Raw genomic sequence first — 22,484 nt, 5'->3', positions numbered from 1 at the left:
TGACCTTTTTATTCAAAGCAAACTCTGGTCACCACGATCTTCTTTCAGCTCACCTTTCTTCCAAAGCCTTCGGCTATCTGATTGTCTGCCTAGCTCAGTTTCTACAACTGGTGACCACAGAGATGGAAAAAGATGATTATAAACTAAACTTTTGATGTTCCCCCCACCACTCAGAGACTGCCTTCGGCTATATTTAATCTAGTATTGTGAGCATTTGGGGAACACAGCAACTGATGATGGGTAACATTTACAATCAGAAAGTTCCTTTGTTTACCACTTCAGATTAGAAGCTTTGGAATATTCTTTCTATACAAGAGAAAATCAACTTGTAAAAATACATTACAGGCCCAAGAGTAATGTATCAATACATCTACTGTGAAAATATTCAAATGACACAAATAATACTGAGAGTGAGGCATCACCTTTTCTTAGTCCTCCTATAATAGACTCATTCCCAGAGGGAACCGCTTGTTAGCACTTTGAGTTTTGTATTTGCTGCAAGTTTGCTTTGCATATAAGCATATGGTTTAAAACTTAACCTTGAGCAGATCCTCTCACAGGGCCCAGGCATCAGGAGAAGCACCAGACGGTTATTCTGTGAGAGACATGGAGTCCAGGATGAGCCTCCTTCCCCACTGTGGCCTGGAACATTGGAGAGTGCCTGGCATGTGCCACTGGGGAGTTGGGAATGAATGAGTGATCAAATGAATACAGATTGGAGACCCACAACAGGTTACTTATTAACTTAATTAATGAATTAATTAATTTATTGGCCATACTTAGTTCCTTGACCAGGGATTGAATCCAGACCACTGCAGGGAAAATGTTAAGTTCTAACCACTGGACTGCCAGGGAATTCAAGAGGTTATTTATTCATTTAAAAAAAGAGTGATCTTTGCTTTAATGATCATTTCTTTAGGGCTATCTGCCATTTTCTCCCTTGCTCAAATTCAAACTTCTGGGTAGAATGAATGAAGCATCTGGGGTCTCCAGTATTTCAGCACATGAAAGAACCAGTGTTAGGTGGAAAACATACTTGGACAAAATAAAGAATGTCGGGGTCAAGAAAACCTGCTTTGATGACACCTCAAAATGATTTCCAACTTCACAGTTTTCTCATAAAATGGTAGTGTTTTGCAGAGAACTAAAAGTAGAGACACATTTTGGTTTACATTTTATTTCTTCTACCTATTTAATTCACACTAGTCATTGTCTTTCAGCTCTCCCTCTTTATTATAAACATCTTTTAGAGATGCTAGAAATTTTCATTAACTATACACCTACAAATGCATGGGTTCCAAGAGGTTCCTTTCTGCTGGAGTTCTTAGATAATTCCACTCTGTGGGTCTAGGTTTTTCTGTTATGGCTAGAAGGAAGACTAAGATTCACAGAAAAGAAAGAAGTAGAAATGTGTAATCAGTAGAAATGGGAAATCATAAGTCAAAAGGGGTAGGGTTCCAACCTAGACCTCCTGGACCAGATATCTTTACTGGGGCCTTCCTTTGGGAGGAGAGGAAACCTTTTATGGGTAGTCATAGTGCTCCAATCAACCTCTCTCCTACTCCTGTTCCAGGCAGGCTGGTAGCCCTGCCCAGTAAGCAGACAGGAACAATGCAGCTCTTTGTAAAGGCAGCAGATTTACAACAGAGGCAGACGATGGGCACTGCCCTAGCCGCCACCCCCTCCTCTCCTCCCGCCACCCCCTCCTCTCCTCCCGTTCAGAAATGTCTCAGATCAAGAGAGAAACAAAGCCTCAGATCCCATTTGCAATGTTCCCTCCTCAGCTACATTATCTTGAAAACCAAACTTTCCTGACACCCATGATTCTAAAGCATGTCTAACTTCTGGAGCAACTGCAGATCAAACGGCTTGTAATCTACCAACACTCACCGACAGGCACTTGTTTAGAATGAATGAACTTGCAGGTGGAATCAGAAAGATTACAGAAAGAGGGGTAAGGATAAACGGGCATTATGAATTAGGCCAGCTGAAAGGCAGCTTGATGCCTTTAGAAAAAGGATTTTTTTTTTTTAAATCTCAGCAATACTTCACTGTGTGGTTATGAAGATCCTTTGGGCAAAATTCAGTGATACCCATGATTAGTAACAGGGACACTGGTTTGGGAGGCATTGGATGGAGACAGATAACAGTATTGGGATTTCCAGCTCAGGTAGGGCTCATCTTCTTAGGAGATGCTTTAGAAGCCAAGGTCTGGATGCAGCCGGTCAGTTGCAAACAACAGCTCAGGGATGTTAAGTGGCTTCAGGAGTCGCGTGGACAGCACGATTACCTGACAACGGGAGGGGCAAACACATTGCAGACAATGAGGAGAGCCAATCCCAGCTTATTAGACAACAAGAAATAAAATGCAACACACTTCTTTGAGGGGAAGGCAGAGAGTGGATGCTGTGGAGGAAAAGGCAGAAGGCAGCTGCTGGAATGCCACTGGGTTCTCGAGTCCCAGGAGGGAGGAGGGGAATGCAGGCTGGGAAGGGTGGCTTGCAGGACAGCCAGGCTGCGTCTGCTGAGCCTTTAACCAGTGGGTACTGGGCAGGGCCAAGCCTAGCCACCACCTCGCTCGTCAGTTGTACTAAATCAGGCCTTTGCTTTGTGATCTGGTAATCAGAACTCCACAAAGAGGTCCCTCTCTCCTCCAGGGAGGCCTTGCTCCTTCAGAGAAAAAGAGAAGGCATACTCAAGAGCCACATGTTGCTGTGGGTGATAATGATGATGATGACTGTATCTATCTCCTAGTACCCAATTTTAATGACAGAAAGTCATCATCTCACAGCTCGGGAGGTCAGAAGTCCAAGATGAAGGTGTTGGCAGGTTGGTTCTGTGAAAGGGTTGTGAGGGAGACTCTTCCCTCTTAAGTTTCCTTATGTCTTCACCCTGTCTTTCCTCTACATGTCCGTCCCTGTGTCTCTCTTTCCCCTTTGATAAGGACACAGTTGTATAGGATTAGAGCTTACCCTAATGACCTCATCTTTTTTTTTAATTAATTATTTTAATTGGAGGCTAATTACTTTACAATATTGTGGTGATTTTTGCCATACATTAACATGAATCAGCCATGGGTGTACATGTGTTCCCCCATCCTGAATCCCCCTTCCACTCCCCACCATCCCATCTCTCTGGGTTGTCCCAGTGCACCGGCTTTGAGTGCCCTGTTTCACGCATCGAACTTGGACTGGTTAATGACCTCATCTTAATTGTGCTCAGTTGCTCAGCTGGCCAGGTTCCTCTGTCCATAGAATTTTCCAGGTCAGAATACTGGAGCAAGTTGCCGTTTCCTACTCCAGGGGAATCTTCCTGACCCAGGGATGGAACCCTGCGTCTCCTACATGTCCTGCATTGGCAGGTGGATTCTTTACCACTAGTACCACCTGGGAAGCCCTTCATCTAAACTGATCATCTGCAAAGACCCATTTCCAAATAAGGCCACATTCACAGGTACTAGGGTTTGGACTTTAACATCTTTTGGGAGGGGATACATTTCCACCCGTGACAATGATGATAATAATGATGATATCTGCTAATATTTACTAGTTCTTATGATGTGCCAGGCACAGAGGATGCTCTCATTTAATCTTCATAACAACCCTATTTGCAGATACGGAAAATGAAAAACAGAAAGATTAAGTAACTTGACCAAGGGCACACAGGAAGAAGCTGAATCAGGATTCCAACCCAGGCAGGCTGGCTCCCGTGTCCAAGTGCCTGTCGAGTCACTTCTCCATTATCAAGGGCTCTGGGAAGGCTGCTTACTCCCTGAGTCCACATGGACACTTGGGCTTCTCTGGCCTGTTGTCATGGTATCCCCCTCTGCTTCCCCAAGACTCAGCTATTCCTGGGGGGCAGAGTTCCCTCTGCAGCACTGGGAGAGCTCGTTCCCAGGGCTGGGCTGGGGCAGTGATGTGCTCTGTCACTCTGGTGAGGTTTTCCCAGGTAGGGGTTTTACACCCACATGATGAGGGAAGTGAGGAAGGAGGCACTGGAGTCAGATTCTGGAGCCCAGCCCCTGAGTGCAGGGGTCCCAGGTGGCCAGCAGGCCTGGGCTTTAAGGGCTCCCACCACCTGGCTGGGTCTCTCAGTGGGGAGCAAGAGACTCACTCACTCTCTTCCCCTCCCACACCCCCATATTGTGCTAGGTAGAACCAAATCAATAAATCAACCAATTCACTGGCCAAAAACAGAGCCTACTCTCTTACGTGGAGGACAAGCAGAGGGAAGGGAGGAGAGAAGAAAGCATTTTAGAATTTTCTTGTTCTCAGTATTAAAAAGTTTTCTGTTTAAAACAAAAATTAACCTTTGAAAGCAGTGATTACTTTTCATTTTGAAAGAGAATTATCCTTAAAAATATATGGTTCATATCAGTCAAGTCATATTTTTGGCAGAAGAAGTACATTGTAGTCTGTGCTGACGTTTTTCCTTGAAAGCCATGTGATGAGAGTTTGAGGGCAGAGAGTGAACGTTGGCGTCCTCTTATCACATGGTGTAGACACCATTGGGATATGCGGCTCTGGAGAGGGTCTCTACTCACCCCTCAGGGTCTTTGAGACCAAGTCCAACAGATAGTTGAGAATGGTGGTACCCAGACCAGCAGGCTCATCAGATGCTAGCAGAGCCCAGCACCGTGGCTGATTGGCTACGTACACTGGGGAAGGTCATTTCGTCTGTGGCCTCACTCTATCCACCCCAGGAAAAAAATAAAAGCTTTGAACTGTGGCAAGGATTACCCAAGGTGAAGAGCATAAAGCAACAAGGTGCTCAGCAATTCTGAGCTGCTGTTTTATTGTGATTTTGTGACTGGGTCATGGTGCTTTAGTCACTAAGTTGTGTCCAACTCTTGAGACGCTATGGACTGTAGCCCATCAGGCTCCTCTGTCCATGTGATTCTTCAGGCAAGAATACTGGAGTGGGTAGCCATTGTCTTCTCCAGGGAATCATCTTGACCAAAGGATTGAACCTGGGTCTCCTGCATTGCAGGCAGATTCTTTATCTATTGAGCCACCAGGGAACCCCAGGCCTCCTTTCAAATATTATGAAAGCTAAGAACTCTCTAGAAAAATACACGTATGTTCATATATACAAGATTTTGAATACAGTTTCAGGTGAGGTTTGTGGCTAACTATGATTCGTAGACCACAAGTTGTGCTGTGCTTAGTCGCTCAGTCATGTCTGAACCTTTGTGACCCCATGGACTAGAGCCCGCCAGGCTCCTCTGTCCATGGGGATCCTTCAGGCAAGAATACTGGAATGGGGAGCCATGCCATCCTCCAGGGGATCTTCCCAACCCAGGGATTGAACCCAGGTCTCCCACATTGCAGGTGGATTCTTTACCGTCTGAGCCATCAGGGAAGCCCAGACCACAAGTTAAAAGACCTTATTCAGATATTTTAAAAGAGCACACATAAAGACAAAAATCCTTTGCCTGAGAGTAGACTCTTGTGAAGTACAGGAGGACAGGCAGCTAGGCCACAGGCCCCTCCCTTGCCCTGTGCTTGTCAGATCCACCAATGCTAACCCCTGGGGTCCTTAGTTCCAAAGCCAAGACTGTACATTCTTCTCTGGCTCAGGTGAGGGCCAGCATAATGGCTAGAGTGAGTCTCTGAGGATGCGTACGTCTCATGAACAGGTAGAGGAACTGGGAGGGAAAGGTTGTAGACTCGGTTGATGTGCAGACTTCCAGGGCAGTGACAACTAAGCCCAAAGAATCCATCACTCTCAGAGTGTAGGCTGGGCTTTCAGTCATGGCTGACGGACTGTTGGCCCAGTCACCTGCACTGAGCCAGCAATACGGACCAGGACTCTGTCACATCTAGACAAGTGGGTATTTGGCATGAAAGCTGAACCAGAGGACGTCCTGGGTGTGTGAGGGTTGGAAAGAAACAAATGGAAAACAAAGGCAGCCTGTGAAGTAACTGAGAGGTGTCATTAGGAGGGAAGGACGTGGAGACCAAGGACTCCAGCCAGACGGTACAGTGGTTAAGATCACAGCCGTAGGAGTGTCCAATGTGAGTGGGGCCTCAGTTGGCCACCTGCCAGATGACGGGCCCTCGAGAATTTGCTGGATCACTCTGAGCCTCAAGTTCTTCATCTGTGAAGTGGAAATAATGACATCCACCTCACATGACTATCATAAGGATCAAATGTGAACATGGATATAAAATATTCAGCACAATGACAGGCTCTGGAGGGTTTTAAAATGGTGCCTGCTATTATCATCTTCATTAGCACCACCACCTTCACTAGTCTCATCTTCTGCTATGTTCCCTCTGTTTAGTGCAGAGCAGTCACTGGGCCGATGCAGGGGAGGGGGACGTGCCAGAGACGTCTTCCTCACGTGTAAGTCTGATAGCAGTTACTCACAGGCTGCAAGTCCTGACTGCCTTCCTCCACCCTTTCTAAGCTTGACCCACTGCTGCAGAACAGAATAAAACAAGAAGAATGAAAGAATTGAGGACAGCCTAATGGACCTCTGGGACAACATTAAAGGCATCAACATTCACATTATAAGGGTCCCAGAAGGAGAAGAGAGAGAGAAAGGGCCTGAGAAAATATCTGAAAAGATCATAGCCAAAAACTGTCCTAATATGGGAAAGGAAATAGTCACTCAAGTCCAAGAAACACAGAGAGTCCCATACAGGATAAACTGAAGGAAGAACACACGAAGACATATATTAATCAAATTGGCAAAACTTAAAGACAAAGAGAAAAATATTAAAAGCAACAAGGGAACAGCAACACATAACATACAAGAGAATCCCCATAAGGTTATCAGCTGAGTTTTCAGCAGAAACTCTGCAGGCTGGAAAGGAGTGGCACAATATATTTAAAGTGATGAAAGGGAAAAACCTACAACCAAGAATACTTGACCCAAAGGCTGTTCAGAACCGATAGGGAAATCAAAAGCTTTCTAGATAAGCACAAGCTAAGAGCATTCAGCACCACCAAACTAGCTGTACAACAAATATTAAAGGAACTTTTCTAGGTGGAAAAGAAAAGGCCACAGCTAGAAAAATAAGAAAATTATGAATGGGAAAGCTCACTGGTAAAGGCACATGTACAGTAAAGGTAGGAAATCACCCCCACACAAATACAAATTCAAAACCAGCAACTGTGAAAAGAGGAGAGTACAAATGCAGGCTATTGGACATGCATTTGAAATTAAGAGACCAGTCTTATATGTAGATAAATTGCTATATCAAAAACTTATGGTAACTACAAACCAAAAATCTATAAGCCTGACCCTCTTAGAGAGCATTGCAAGACTTTGGAGTCTGATGGCTGCTCAGCACTCCACATCCCAGCCCCTGGCCACAGCATCCCCCTCATCACCAGTTCCACATTCTAGACACTCTAAACTATTTGCAGTTTCACAAATGGAACTTTAGGGATGTTTCTTCATCTAGAATGAGAGTTACCAACTCTTTGCCTGAAGACCTTTTAGTCATCCTTCAATGATCTGCTCAGGCATCACCACCTCCAGTAAGCCTTCCCAGACCACCTCTCCCTGAAGACTGAGGATGTTCCCATGGCTGTTGCTATTACACTATATTCTCTGTTTCCTTGCATTTCTTTGTTGTTTGCTAGCACAGTGCCTGATACCTAGCCGGTCCCTGATACAATAAGTTAGCCAATGATTGATTAATTGAATAAATGAAAAGAAGACTAGGAAGGAGGAAGTGGGTTTAGCCATGTTCAGCAGGGAGTTTTTCACACCAAGAGGCTCTGGTAGCTCAAATGTAATGGCTCTGTGTAAATTTGTTTCAAATTGGTTTAACTGAAAACCCATTTGTCTAAAATTCCTATTTTGAAGAACAAGCAGGATCACATGGCTAACATTTCCTTTACAGTATAATAGCTGATGGTCCTTAAGTATTTTCACATCTCAGGCGTCTTTTGTTCATTTTCAGTTTTCTAGCCTATTCAAGTGAAGGTATTTCTGCATTATTTGACTAAAATAGTCCATAAAATTATAAAAAACTTAGCTAAATGGGGGGAGGGGAGGAAAAGCACTCTAAGATGAAAAATAAAATGCTTAAAGCAATCTGAAATTGGCCTGCTGGATATGAAATTTAAATTTTATAAACATAGTCATCAAACGGGTGATATGAGGCAAATTAAGCACTAGAGACTTCCTTTCAGAGGACTGGCTTTTTTTCAAGCAACCGAGGGCAAGGATGAGAATCACTATCTGTGAGGCAGGGCCAGAGGACTCAAGGGCACCTCTGAACCAAGCCCCTAATAAGCAGCCTTTGAGGCTCCATGCAGGCTCTCCTCCAGCCAAAAGAAGAACCGCTTGTCTCTGTGCTCAGTCTGCCCTGGTTTCTGCAGGAGTGGCCCAGTCCACCTGCTTTCTCTCCACTTTTCGCTTTTTTGGGCCATTGCTATAATTTGGAGGTGCTAGCATCTTCCTGTTCTATTTCTGCTGAACATAGAGGAAGCAGGGCAGTCCAGGATTTAGACTCATATCCCTTGATTTCCAACACTGTGAACTGAAAGGAGCAGGGGACAAAAATGTTTTTTCTCTATTTTTCTCTTAAACTTGGGAGATGCTTCCCAGTACAAGCAACTCACATGCATAGGCACCAACATGCATATTCATCCAGCTGATGAACTGGCTCTTGAGCACATGTCATATTCAAGGCACTCTTTGCCCTCATTCTTACAGGTGCCGCAAGTGTTAAACTATAAAAGGTGTGTCTTGTTAAACCACTGGGATAGTGGATTAAAACAGACATGATCAAGCTTTCTGGAAAACTCATTGCCTTTGCATTGCTGGTGGGGTGAGTGTGCTGTGCTTAGGCTCTTCTAAAGAATCCACTGAGGTTTCAGATGTCTCCATTTTTGTCCCTTCCGATGGTTGTTTAAAAAGAAGTTACTTGAGGGAAAACAACAGGAAACTTCTATTGCAAATGACTTCAGGATTGCATCGAATATCAAAGATACATGAAATGCATAGGAATAAAGGGCAATATTAATAAGAATAATATGAACATGTGTGATGCTAATATTTCAAATTATAAGGTAAAGAAGAAAAATTGTACAGTGACATTTTCCTTGGAATGGGAAACTTGAGAACAAATTAAATGCAGACCAGAAGAGAAAAAAAAAAGAGGTTGCTTGACTTCTCTCCTTGAGGGCTTGCATCAAATTTTAGAATAACCTGAAGCCAGTGTTTAGAGTCAGGATTTAGTTATCCTCAAACGTCTACAGTGGCACAAAATTGTAAGTGTATGAGCACATTTCTGGGTCTACTCTTTTTTTCTATTATAGTTTCACTGAATGTTTGGTTCCAGAAATGTAGACGTACATGAAAGCGTGGTTGGGCAATGCGTACCATGAAGAGCCGTGGTGGCAGGTCAGGCCCACTTTGTCTCTCTCTGTTTCCTGAGCTGGCCTTTCCCTGTACTTTCTGGGAGGGTCCCTCCCTGTTATTTTCCTGCCATAATCCCAGACTTCAGCTGGCATCTTGGCCACCTCCCAGCTCCAGGGTTCAGCCTGCAGAGCTGTCTGCAGTGAGATGAGGCCAGTGCTGGGCACACGTGTTCCAGAGCCAGGGCAAGCCTGCAAAGTCAGCTGCTCGTGGCTGCCGCTGTTTGGGGTGGGGTTGAGAGGCTGCCTGTTTGATCCCTTTTTTTGTAGTCAGGGAAGAGGGCTTTCTCTAGCTGCCCACTTTCTCTCATCAGCACGTTTAGCAACAACCAGGGGAGGAGAGCAGAGAAAACATGCCCACTGTAGTGTAGGACAGCCATACTCTGGGACTAGCGGGTGCTAATGTGGTTTCTGAATGCCACTGTTTCATGAGATCCTTATCACCTTCTGTAAAAGGGAATTTATTTCTGGATGTGCCTTGAGTGAGTGATAGTTGCTCAGTCATGCCTGACTCTTTGCAACCCCATGGACTGTAGCCTGCCAGGCTCCTCTGTCCATGGAATTCTCCAGGCAAGATGACTGGAGTGGGTTGCCATTTCCTTCTCCAGGGGATCTTCCTGACCCAGGGATCCTACATTGCAGGAGAGTCTTTACCGTCTGAGCCGCCAGGGAAGCCTACTATTAAGAGAAATTTCTAAGTATAAAGACAGGTCAACTTAAAAAGTATCAGCAGATACATACTTGACTTTATCTTATAATCTATAGACAACACATTAGAATATGTAATGAATCCATACACCTTTTCCAAAGGAATACCCAAGACAGAAGTAGCAATAAAGTTATAAATGACAGTCATCAATCAGATGAAATAATTTAGATGAAGCTTTTCTCTCTTCAAGAAATGCGGGCCTTAAGTGGCTTCTATCAGCAGTCTCCTTTGATGAGTGGATCCCTGAATGCCTTGCACATCTCAGCTCATCAACCCTCCCCTTCAGGAGAAGCTGATGCCATCTGAAGGACCCTCCCGCCTCCACTCCTTTCCTGCAGGTATTCCCATCAGAGTACCTGCCTATGTTCCAGAACACTCACGTCTGGCTGGAGCTTCTGTGTTTGATGTCAGTCAGTCACTCCCTATTAGAGTGTAAGTTCCATGAAAGCAGGTACAAGTCTGGCTTGGTCACTGCACTATCCTCAGCACAAAGAACAGTGCTTGGCACAGAGCAGATGCTCAATAAATATTTACTGAATAATCAACTAATCCAATTTAAGAGATGGTTAAGTTCCTATTCCTTGGTCCAAAAAGCATCTATGTGGTATGGAATAGATATGAGTTACAGCAACTGATACAAAAGACAGGGTGGTCTTAGTTGTCCATAATCTCAGAATCAATAACAGGCTGGCACAGTCTCCAGAAAAACTGCTTTTATCCTACTCTTCAATAATGCAAGTAGAATTTCTAGTGTTCAATGGTGATGGTTTAGTCACTAAGTCATGTCTGATTCTAGCAACCCCATGAACTGTAGTCCCCCAGGCTCCTCTGTCCATGGGATTTCCCAAGCAAGACTACTGGATTGGGTTACCATTTCATTCTCCAGGGGATTCTTTACCGACTGAGCCACCTGGGAAGCCCTCTAGTGTTCAATATTCAATGAGTAATCATGACACCCAGTGCCAGATCCTTTCTGAGGTGCTGGAATTAAAATAAGTGCAAAGTCCTGAGGCTAGGGAAGAGAGGCCAGCAGGCCAGCATCCGGGGGTAGGAAAAGAAGGCCCAGCAGCAGGTAGGGGCCGTGGTGGGAGGAGGTAGCCCCAGCGCCTCTGTACTGCTCAGCCCCTGGCAAGGGAGGCGCTCAGGTGTAAGTGAGCCTGAAAAGAGAGATCAGGGTCCCAGGAGAGCCGCCCAGGAGCTGGGACACCCAGGTTCACGGCACAGGCTGCAGTGAGGTAGCTGGAGGGACTGAAGACCCCTAGTTTGGAGAGGAGCAGCGTGGAAGAGGACCTGTGGAGGAGGGGTGAGCCTGAAATGTTTGGAGATTCTGTGGGGCCCGGGAGCTACAGGCAGCAACTGCTGAGTGAGACCTCAGAAGGGGTGGAGGTGGACTCGGCAGAGCAAACAGTCCTAAGGGCCAAGGCCTCCAGGACTCAGGTAAGCTATGGGTAAGGGGCAAATCCTCATCCCTGGGGGCCTTTACATGTAGGCTGGATTAGATACATATTAGATACATGTTTAAATCATCAGTCAGGTTAGAGTCAGTCTCTTGGTTGCCAGACCTGCCCCACTTCAGTTGTTCCCACCTGCGCCCCGACAGAGGTCTAAGCAGGAGACAGATTAGCAGGCCTTTCCGAGTATAGCCAGAGCATCCAGCCCTCATCCTTCTGAATGCACCTCTGAAGCCGGAGCTGGTTACATCTCAGATCTGGGCTGACTTAGCTGCCGGTCTGTGGAGGTCTAATACCAGAAGACCTGCCTCCGCAGGTGTCACTCCAGCAAACAGGCAGGTAATCCACCTCCTCTCAGGACTTGGAATGAAGGCCATGATGGTAAATAACTCCTCTCTGGAATCTTCCTAGGCCCTGTTAACTCTTCAGGGGGAGCTTTCTGCACAAAGGACAAGCAGCAGGCACAGCTGCCCCTTAAGCCCCCAATTCTTTGAGCAGCTCTCTCTGCAGATGATTGAGCACAAGGTCGGTCACTTGCAGCCCAGCCACTGAGCCACTGCAGATTCCAGGTCTCTGTTGTCAAACTCAGGTCACATGGCTTTGAAAAAGTGTGCATTTCATCCTTTTAGAGGGGAGATTAACGCGTCTGTCAGCCAGTTAACAATGCAGCAGCTAAGAATTCGGTTCACCATGTTAGAGGCAGTGAGAAGCATGCTTGCTGATAAAAAAAAGAATGCCTTGTTCAAAAAGGCAACTGCTCACTAAACAGACCCTGAACACTGCTGATGGAATGGGTGTGAGATGAGGCTGAATTTACCACTTTATCAGAAATCCCACCAGTTATGACCAAGACAGGTGTTAGTAACAGCAGAAGTGGCCATAGCCAATGACGGGTCACTCCCTTGCTCAAAAACATACCATGGCTCCCTGGACAACTGGGTCCCATTCCTAAGTTGGGTGTTTGGAGACCCACAGAGATCTGGCCTTTTCTACACCGCCAAGTGGCCTGGCCACATCAACAACATCACGCCATCAGACCACAAGGTGATAGAGCTCCTGTCCTGTGCACAGGCCTGGGAAGGCCCAGTCTTTGTCCTCAAGGAATGCACGTTTGCTTCAGGAGGCTAGGTCAGCAATGGGGAGCCATCAGCGAGCCGCCTGGGATGCCAGCAGGGTTAGGGGCTCCTTGTCTGGCTGAGTGGGTGGAAGTGGGAGACACAGGCATCTGTACCTCTTCCCCGGGGAGGTGGGGAGCCAGGCATGGCTGGATTACCACCTGGATTCTGTGCAGTTGTGGTGGACAGTTCTCTGTCTGAGCCGGCACCCTATCCAAAGCACTGCACTGGCATCTCTGTTCTGCTGTCTCCAAACCACAGAAGGCTGCTGGCAGCACACAGACACAGCACAAAGCTGAAGACAGGCCCCAAGAGACAAGCCTCAACTTCAGGGTGGAGTCAATGGGAAGAAGTCCCAGGAGCTCCATCCCCCAGCAGGATAGTTCCAAGGACAGTCCTTGGCCCTGGGAGGACAGAGCCTGGGGTGCCCACAGCAGCAAGCAGCCCAGCCACACACTCTGTACTGGCTTTTCTCCCTCCACTGTCTCTCTTCCAGTTCCCTCCCTTCTGCTTCTTGGGATCTCTCCCATGTAAAGTCTGCTTGCAGCCTCCTATTTCAGGCTGCTTTGGGAACCTACTAAGGCAAGGACTTTCGGTCTTACTGAGTTACAGGCTGTGCTGCCCCAGCCAGCTGAGAGCTTCCAGAGACAGGGAAGTCCTTGCCTGTTCCTCAAGTCCCTCTCCCTGAGCTCCTGCTGCAGTGCAGGGTGGGGACTGCTCAGAAGTGGTTTTTGATAATAACCTTGGCCACCTATATCGAGGGCTGTGTGCTGGGCACTGCACTAAGAAGCATATTCTCTCTCATCTCTGAGTTAAGATTCACAGGCACCCCACATTGTCACTTCAATGAGAAAACCGAAGGCTTTTCTCACTTGGATCACCTGGCTAGTAAAAGGCAGACAGAGGAGGGCTGTGCCTTAACCACTGGGGGCATTTGTGTGGGGAGGGAGATGGAGCCTGGCAGGAGGCTACAGAGAAGAAAGACACTGCACTTGTCACTGTCCAGACGAGGTGCCTTTCCATCCTCTCCACGGGGTGGAGAGGGTCCCTGGGAGCCACCCTCAATTACTAGAGCCTGGTAAGAGGTGAAACTGTTTGAGTAATTAAGCACTGCTTGGACATCAGAGAAGACATGCCTTTTAGGAATCTAGGGAACAGCACTGCAGCCCAGAGGTAGGAGAGGTCTCAGGCCTGGGACAGGCAGAAGGAGCAGGGGAGAGGAGGCTGGGGATGGAGACGCAGACAGCTGGGAAGCCTAATGGAGGCCCACCCTTTCGCCTGTCCAGGCTTCCCATTCATATCGCGTCACCAAGCATCACCGAGGACTCAGTACCTGGGTTCCTGGCTTCAGGGATGGCACAAGGTCTTTGATCATTTTGGCTTCAGAGACTGTGACTCCGCCCACCACGAAGAGGATGAGGAGAGGGTGGTCGCTGGGATGAGGCCGGCTCACCTGCAAACAAAACACGCCTAGCATTAGACGCGTCTTCAGGTGCGGTGAACAGCCCTTTGAGAGATTATAATTCATTAGGGGTCCGATGTGTTAGGGGTTGGGAGCTCATTGATCAGGAGCATGCCTGGCACGTCGCCTTCCTACAGCCCTTTACGTAAATATTTTATTGAAAGAGAAGTTAAAGGAGTGGGAGCTATTAAATAACAGAGAAGACTGAGGGCAACTTTCCCTTCCTCTTCAGTCCACAGGTCTCAACACAAATGTGCTCCTGCCTCACAGAGCCTGTGCGGTTCTTTCCAAGCTCTAGCCACAGCCTGGAGTCATCATCTCTGCTTACACCTGCTTCTTTGATGGCTGTCTCCTCTAAAGGAACACAAACTGAGGAGGCAGCAATCTTGTCTGCCTGGCTCACTGCTGAAGTCCCAGAGTACTTAGTGCCGTTACAGAGTAGGTGCTCAATAAATGTCTGTGGCATTGAAAGATGGTCACATCCCTAGGGAGGAGGAGGTGAAGGGTGGACAAAGATGCAAGGGCTTCGCGCCCACCCTTGAGGGCAGACTTCATGCCCTTACCTTCTGCAAACCAACCTCAGCTGAGGATTTCACCTGCATGCAATGCTGCACTGAATGTCATGGAGAATCCTTGCCGATTCCTTAAGGTCTCACCAGTGAGGCACAGTATAAACCACTAAAATGAGAGCATCTCCCAGTAACCTCTCAGGAAATACACAATGCCAACATGTAGACCTGGTGACTAACTGAAGGGGACAAGAGGGGGTTCCTCAAGACAGTGTGTTTGAGACCTACCTGCAAGTTCAGGATGCTTCGGTGAGGAGTGGGTGCAAGTGGTATGAGCCAAGTTCTGCAGGCAAGCGGTCACCAGCTGGGGGGAGTGACCAGGACAGCCACATGGAGTCATTACAGGAAGGATGGTACCAGTTGCCCACATGATCAGTGAAGCCAGAGGCAGAAGAAGCAGGCTGGTCTCCAGCCAGAAGAGGGTAGACAAAGTAGGTAAGTGTCTGTGCTCACCATATCCACTAACACACAAGCCATCTTTGGGCCAAAGGACAGTCCCCACCAGTGGCAGGGTGGGCAGCAGGCTGAGAGGAGGAGAGGCAGCCCTTCTCTTATCCTGGCTCCAACTCCTTTTTCAACTTGGTTCTTCTGACTCCCTTGCCTAAATATAACTTTTCAGTATCTTATTTTAAAACACTTAGGAAGGTAATACATTAAGTGCTTCCAGTTACATAAGTTATTCCTTGGCTTCTGGAGAGGAAACTCAGAGTGAAGAGGGAGGGAGGGAAGGATGGGGAGAAATAGCGGGAGGGAGGGGAAAAACAAAAGGCAGGAAGGAAGAAGGAAAAGTGGGCCTAACTTCTTCCAAATGGGCAGTGGTGAATACTGGACAAAGTTACAGAACTCTTGGATCTTTAGAAAAAGACTCTAGACTCCCCGCCCCACCCCCCAACTTTCTGCCCTGTGGCTCCTTCCCTTGACTGCATTTGTTGACTGCTGTCTTCCAGTCCAGGTGCCGCATACCCACAGCCATGCTGCTTCTGTCCCGCTGTCCCCCTGTAACGGCTCTCACTACAGTCACCAATGGCTGTCACAGGTAGGGGTCGACAGACACTTGTCTTCATTTATCTGGACATTTCTGTGGCATGTGTCCCAGCTGACGACATCCTTCTTGGCTACCACAATAGCACTCTCTCTGGGGTCTTCCTTTCTATCTTTCCCATGGCTTCTTCTCACATTTCTTCGTAGGTTCCTTTTCTTGGTCTGCTCAAGTGTCGATACTCCTTGGGCTTTATCTTTGACCCTGTGCTAGGAATCAGCAAACTAAAATGGACTGGAATGGGTGAATTTAACTCAGATGACTATTATACCTACTACTGAGGGCAAGAATCCCTTAGAAGAAATGGATTAGCCATCATAGTCAACAAAAGAGTCTGAAATGTAGTACTTGGATGCAATCTCAAAAAAGACAGGATGTTCTCTGTTCGTTTCCAAGGCAAACCATTCAATATTACAGTAATCCAAATCTATGCCCCAACCAGTAATGCTGAAGAAGCTGAAAAACCTATAAGACCTTCTAGAACTAACATCCTAAAAAGATACCCTTTTCATCATAGGGGACTGGAATGCAAAAATAGGAAGTCAAGAAACACCTGGAGTAACAGGCAAACTTGGCCTTGGAGTATAGAATGAAGCAGGGCAAAGGCTAATAGAGTTTTGCCAAGAGAATGCACCAGTCATAAAAAACACCCTCACCCAACAACACAAGAGAAGACTCTACACATGGACATCACCAGATGGTCAATACTGAAATCAGATTGATTATATTCTTTGCAGCCAAAGACGGAGAAGCTCTATGCAGTGAGCAAAACAACACAGGAGCTGACTGTGGCTCAGATCATGAACTCCTTATTGCCAAATTCAGACTTAAATTGAAGAAAGTAGGGAAAACCACTAGACCATTAAGGTATGACCTAAATCAAATCCCTTATGATTATACAGAGAAAGTGAGAAATAGATTCAAGGGATTAGATCTGATAGACAGATTGCCTGAAGAACTATGGATGGAGGTTTGTGACATTGTACAGGAGACAGGGATCAAGACCATCCCTAAGAAAAAGAAATGCAAAAAAGCAAAATGACCATCTGGGGAGGCCTTACAAATAGCTGTGAAAAGAAGAGAAGTGAAAAGCAAGGAGAAAAGGAAAGATATATCCATTTGAATGCAGAGTTCCCAACAATAGCAAGGAGAGATAAGAAAGCCTTCCTCAGTGATCAGTGCAAAGAAATAGAGGGAAACAATAGAATGGGAAAGACTAGAGATCTCTTCAAGAAAATTAGAGACACCAAGGGAACATTTCATGCAAAGATGGGCACAATACAGGACAGAAATGGTATGGACCTAACAGAAGCAGAAGATATTAAGAAGAGGTGGCAAGAATACACAGAAGAACTGTACAAAAAAGATCTTCCAAGACCCAGACAATCACGATGGTGTGATCACTCACCTAGAGCCAGACATCCTGGAATGTGAAGTCAAGTAGGCCTTAGGAAGCATCACTATGATCAAAGCTAGTGGAGGTGATGGAATTCCAGTTGAGCTATTTCAAATCCTAAAAGATGATGCTGTGAAAGTGCTGCACTCGATATGTCAGCAAATTTGGAAAACTCAGCAGTGGCCACAGGACTGGAAAAGGTCAGTTTTCATTCTAATTCCAAAGAAAGGCAATGCCAAAGAACACTCAAACTACCGCACAATTGCACTCATCTCACACACTAATAAAGTAATGCTCAAAATTCTCCAAGCCAGGCTTCAAGGAACTTCCAGATATTCAAGCTGAATTTGGAAATGGCAGAAGAACCAGAGATAAATTGCCAACATCTGTTGGATCATCAAAAAAGCAATAGAGTTCCATAAAAACATCTATTTCTGCTTTATTGACTATGCTAAAGCCTTTGACTGGGTGGATCACAACAAACTGTGGAAAATTCTGAAAGAGATGGGAATACCAGATCACCTGTGAGCATGTGATGGAGCTGACGGGTGTTTAAGAGTGTAACCTCTGCAGTTTGGCCCCTGCCTCCACGATTTAGTCACTATGTGTAAACTTCAGTCTCTTCATCTGGATCATACACCAATGATTATATTTGCCTCCTAAGGAGTTTTGAGAATCAGATAAGATAATGCACAAAGATTCAATAATAAATATTTGCACTTTAGAAAGTTCACTTAGAAAGGAATGAGAAGAATGGATGGAGGGTGGCCAGATGAGGGGCAGGAATACAAGTTAGAAGACTCTAGCAATAATCTAGTAAAGAAGAAATGAGGGACTTCCCTGGTGGTCCAGTGACTAAGACTCCGAGCTCCCAATGCAGGGGGCCAGGGTTCAATCCCTGGTCAGGGAACTACATCCCACATGTCACAACAGAGTTTGCATGCTGCAAATAAGACCTAGCACAACCAAAATAAATAATAAATATAACTATTAAAAAGAAGAAATGAAAGCCAACCAGAACAGGGATAGTGGGAATCAAAGAGAGATGAGTAAATTGGAGGGGGCAGAATTAACAGGACTTACCTAGGAGATCAAAAAGACAGCAAGTCCAAGATGACTTCTAGGTATCTGGCTCAGGTGACTGTGAAGGTAGTGATGCTTTAGAAAGTTAAGAGAAGGAATAGACTTGGTGGGGGGTGGGGAGTGGTTAAGATCATGAATCACATTTGAAATCTGTTGAGTTTAGGAATACCAGGAGGCATCCAGGTGGAGATAGCCACTGGAACTAAATAGAGATGCTAAAGACATAGATTTGGGAAGAATTAAAAGATTATTGGAGGCATATGAGTAGATGATGTCCTCGAGTGAGAGTACCACAATTCAGTTCAGTTCAGTTCAGTTGCTCAGTCATGTCCTACTTTTTGTGACCCCTTGGACTGCTGCACGCCAGGCCTCCCTGTCCATCACCAACTCCCAGAGTTTACTCAAACTCATGTCCATTGAGTCGATGATGCCATCCAACCATCTCATCCTCTGTCGTCCCCTTCTTCTCCCTCCTTCAGTCTTTCCTGGCATCAAAGTCTTTTCCAATGTGTCAGTTCTTCACATCAGGTGGCCAAAGTATTGGAGCTTCAGCTACAGCATCAGTCCTTCCAATGAATAGTCAGGACTGATTTCCTTTAGAATGGACTGGTTGAATCTCCTTGTAGTCCAAGGGACTCTCAAGAGTCGTCTCCAACACCACAGTTCAAAAACATCAACTCTTCACTGCTCAGCTTTCTCACATCTGTACATGACTACTGGAAAAACCATAGCCTTGACTGTTGCTGCTGCTGCTAAGTCGCTTCAGTCGTGTCCGACTCTGTGCGACCCCATAGACGGCAGCCCACCAGGCTCCCCCATCCCTAGGATTCTCCAGGCAAGAACACTGGAATGGGTTGCCATTTCCTTCTCCAATGCATGAAAGTGAAAAGTGAAAGTGAAGTCGCTCAGTCGTGTCTGACTCTTAGCGACCCCATGGACTGCGGCCTACCAGGCTCCTCCGTCCATGGGATTTTCCAGGCAAGAACACTGGAGTGGGGTGCCATTGCCTTCTCCAATCAGACCTTTGTTGGCAGAGTAATGTCTGCTTTTTAATATGCTGTCTAAGTTGGTCATAACTTTTCTTCCAAGGAGTAGGCGTCTATTAATTTTATGGCTGCAGTCACCATCTGCAGTGATTTTGGAGCCCAAAAAAGGTCTGTCACTGTTTCCACTGTTTCCCCATCTATTTACCATGAAGTGATGGGACCAGTGGCCACAGGACTGGAAAAGGTCAGTTTTCATTCCAATCCCAAAGAAAGGCAATGCCAAACAATGTTCAAACTACCGCATAATTGCACTCATCCCACACGCTAGTAAAGTAATGCTCAAAATTCTCCAAGCCAGGCTTCAGCAATACGTGAACCATGAACTTCCAGATGTTCAAGCTGGTTTTAGAAAAGGCAGAGAAACCAGAGATCAAATTGCCAACATCTGATGGACCATCGAAAAAGCAAGAGAGTTCCAGAAAAACATCTAATTCTGCTTTATTGACTATGCCAAAGCCTTTATCCAGGAAGGATAAAGTTCAGACTCCTCAACTCAGTATATAAGGCTTTTCTCACATGGCTTTGCTTTTTGTCTCCATTTTCATCTCCTCCATATACACTGTTTGCTGGAGTCATTCACAAAGACCTGAATCATCCATGAATGCATGGTATTTTTTAAAAAACATTTTGCTAAACATACATTTTACTGAAATTTGCACTGAAAAGAGCATTTATCACAAGTGTTAAATTTATTTTCATAAACCAAACAAACCCTTGTGACCAGTACCCAGATCAGAAACAGAAAGCTGGTACCCTGGGTCCCTTCATGCCCCCTTCACATCACTACCTCGCCAAGGGGCAATTGCCATCTTGACTTCTAGCTGCTCAATACTGGACTTTGCTTTTCTTGCTCAATGATATACCCTGAGGATTTTTCTATATCAGTGGGAAAGATCTGGGGCCCACAGGAATTGGTTGGGACCACACCGGTGGGTTTGGCCTAGCCACACCAGTGGCCTCTGTCTGTGCCCGTGACATTCCAGTTATTAAACACTTTGAGCACCATCTGCATTGTCTTATGTTATGTGGCATGGACAGTTTCCTCTGTGTAAAGTGCCCTTGCCTCTCCTTCTTTTTATCTTAATATATATATTTTATTGAAGTACAGTTGACTTACATTTCAGGTACCTAGCAAGGTGATTCAGTTATACAAATACACATATTTTTGAAATTATTTTCCATTATAGGTTATTATAAGATATTGACTATAGTTCCCTGTGCTATACAGTAAACCTTTGCTGCTTGTTGCATATTTGTCTCCTCTTCTTTACCTCCTTCCTTCTCTCTTTAAAAGCCATCCTCGCCTCTAAAAATCTCTCTCTAACCACCTCTCAACTCCTGCCCCATGACCCGAATCTGATAGACACCTCTGCCCTGGCCTTGTCACACTGGCTGCAACCTCAATAGGCCTGCCTATCTCCTCTCCTAGACTGTAAGCTACTGGAGGGTAGGGACTGATTGTATTTATCTTGGTATTTTGGGCTCTGAGCATAGAGCTAGTTCATGGTAAACTTTCAACAAGTGTTGCATGAATAAAATAAATGAATGAATGGATGAGGTCCACAGGTTAACTGGAGATGTCTTTCTTTCCTTAGATCTCTCTCTAAAAGAGAGATCTTTTAGACACTCCATTCTATGCGTGGTTTTCCTGGCTGAGTAACAACCTGAAGTTCCTTCCAACTCTACAAACAATTGTTTCTCACTTATTCCTGGGACAGAAATACAACTGGCTTCAGAACTTCACGTTGGTACAGTATGTTCTGAAAGACATATGCTTTCCATAAGATAGTCTGGACTCTGAAGTACACTGCAAGAATCTTGGAAGGATGCATTGAAAGATGAAAAGGAAAAAAAAAGAAACAGCAACAAGGATGAATACCCCTGGGCCAAGGAGTTGAGAGAATGTTGACTTTGGTACAAATTAACGGGTGCCATTAATGCATGTTGCTGTTTGCTATTTTGGTTTCTGTTTAGATTTATGTTTTGATACCAGCTTCCTTTACAGAACACATCAAGTCGGCAGACTGTTGGGAAGCGGAGTCTTTCCAGTCTTTTCCATCAGAATAACAAATTCCTTATAATCAGCCACACTCGGCTAAGCCTCATTTGTATGTGAGTTCACGGTGTAGGGCACTTTGAAGTTGCAAGATGTAAACGTCATTACTGCCATCATAAACATGCAGATTAATAAAGCGTCGGGCTCACTGCCCTTTCTTTCATTTTCTAAACCTACTTTAAGACATTTCTAAACCTTCATTGGCTGTGATTTTAAGACATCAGTTCTGGTCAGAGAAGATCATTTCTCCCCACCATTTACCCAGCCTGTGAAGCCAAGGCTGCCAACACCTTCTCTGCAGCTGTGGCCCCAAAAGCAGTCTTTGATGTCCTGACTGGTTTCTGTGGGAAGTGTTTCCTCTGCTCCTGGTTCCCTGGAGTTCTCTGGGCATTCCGGGAACCCAGCTGCTGATTCTCCTCCACTCTGTTTCTCTTCATGACTGACTCATTTGTCCCTAGCACAGGCAACGGTCAGCTCCTCCAACAGTGGGCGGGGCCTCAGAGGAGGGAGATAGCAGAATGGGAGCCTTGGCCCAAAGGTCCCTGGGCCCTGAGAGCAGCTGTGCTGACTTTGAAGGTGGCCTCGTAATGGCTCTTGTCCCAAAAGGAGTCAGTAACAGCACTGCTGCTGCCACTGAACACTTCACGTCCAGCTCCGCTTTTTATTCATTTATTCATCCATTCCACAAATACCTACTGAGCAAGTACTATGGGTCAGGCACTGCTCTAGGCACTGGGAACTCAGAGATGAATGAACCAAGAAGAATCTCTGCCGTCAAAGAGTTTATTTTTTTGTTGGGGAAAATGACAAATACAGAAGTAAATTGGTAAGTGAGGAAAGCGGTGAGTGCTGTGGAGAAAATAAAGCAGGGTTGGGGTTCCCATGTGGTACTGCTTGCCAGCATAGGAGAAGTAAGAGACATGGGTTTGATCCCTGGGTAGGGAAGATTTCCCTGGAGAAGGGAATAGGCAACCCACTCCAGCATTTTTGCCTGGAGAATCCCACGGCCAGAGGAGCCTAGTGGGCTATAATCCATAGGGCTGCAAGGAGTTGGACACAACTGAAGTGACTTGGCACGCATGCACGGGGCAAGCATTACTTTGCACAATCTTAGAATCTATGAAGTAGGTAGAAGCTCTATTTTACAGACAGAGACAGTGAGGCTTACAGAGGTGAA

General features: G+C 45.9%; 1 protein-coding gene across 5 annotated transcripts in view; it reads right to left on the bottom strand.

Moving 5' to 3' along the window:
- Positions 1-1,161: 1,161 nt before the first annotated feature.
- The window catches only part of SCFD2 (sec1 family domain containing 2), a 378,818-nt gene continuing 357,495 nt past the window's right edge, over positions 1,162-22,484 (bottom strand). For all 5 annotated transcript variants that reach the window (XR_014059942.1, XM_081511330.1, XM_081511422.1 and 2 more), the window contains exons 8-9: positions 13,990-14,109; positions 1,162-2,290 (exon numbers count right to left, since the gene is read on the bottom strand). Coding sequence is in view for 4 of the 5 variants with exons in the window: in XM_081511330.1 (XP_081367456.1) it covers positions 2,198-2,290; positions 13,990-14,109 (213 nt within the window). In the remaining variant the exon portion in view is untranslated. The remainder of the gene's footprint in view (positions 2,291-13,989; positions 14,110-22,484) is intronic.

The sequence above is a fragment of the Giraffa tippelskirchi genome, chromosome 1 (genome assembly GCF_054371585.1).
Source record: "Giraffa tippelskirchi isolate mGirTip1 chromosome 1, T2T-mGirTip1v1.2.pri, whole genome shotgun sequence".
Classification (NCBI taxonomy): Eukaryota; Metazoa; Chordata; class Mammalia; order Artiodactyla; family Giraffidae; genus Giraffa; species Giraffa tippelskirchi.
The sequence above is the reverse complement of the archived record's forward strand: the minus strand, read 5'-3'. Positions and strand labels throughout refer to the sequence as shown.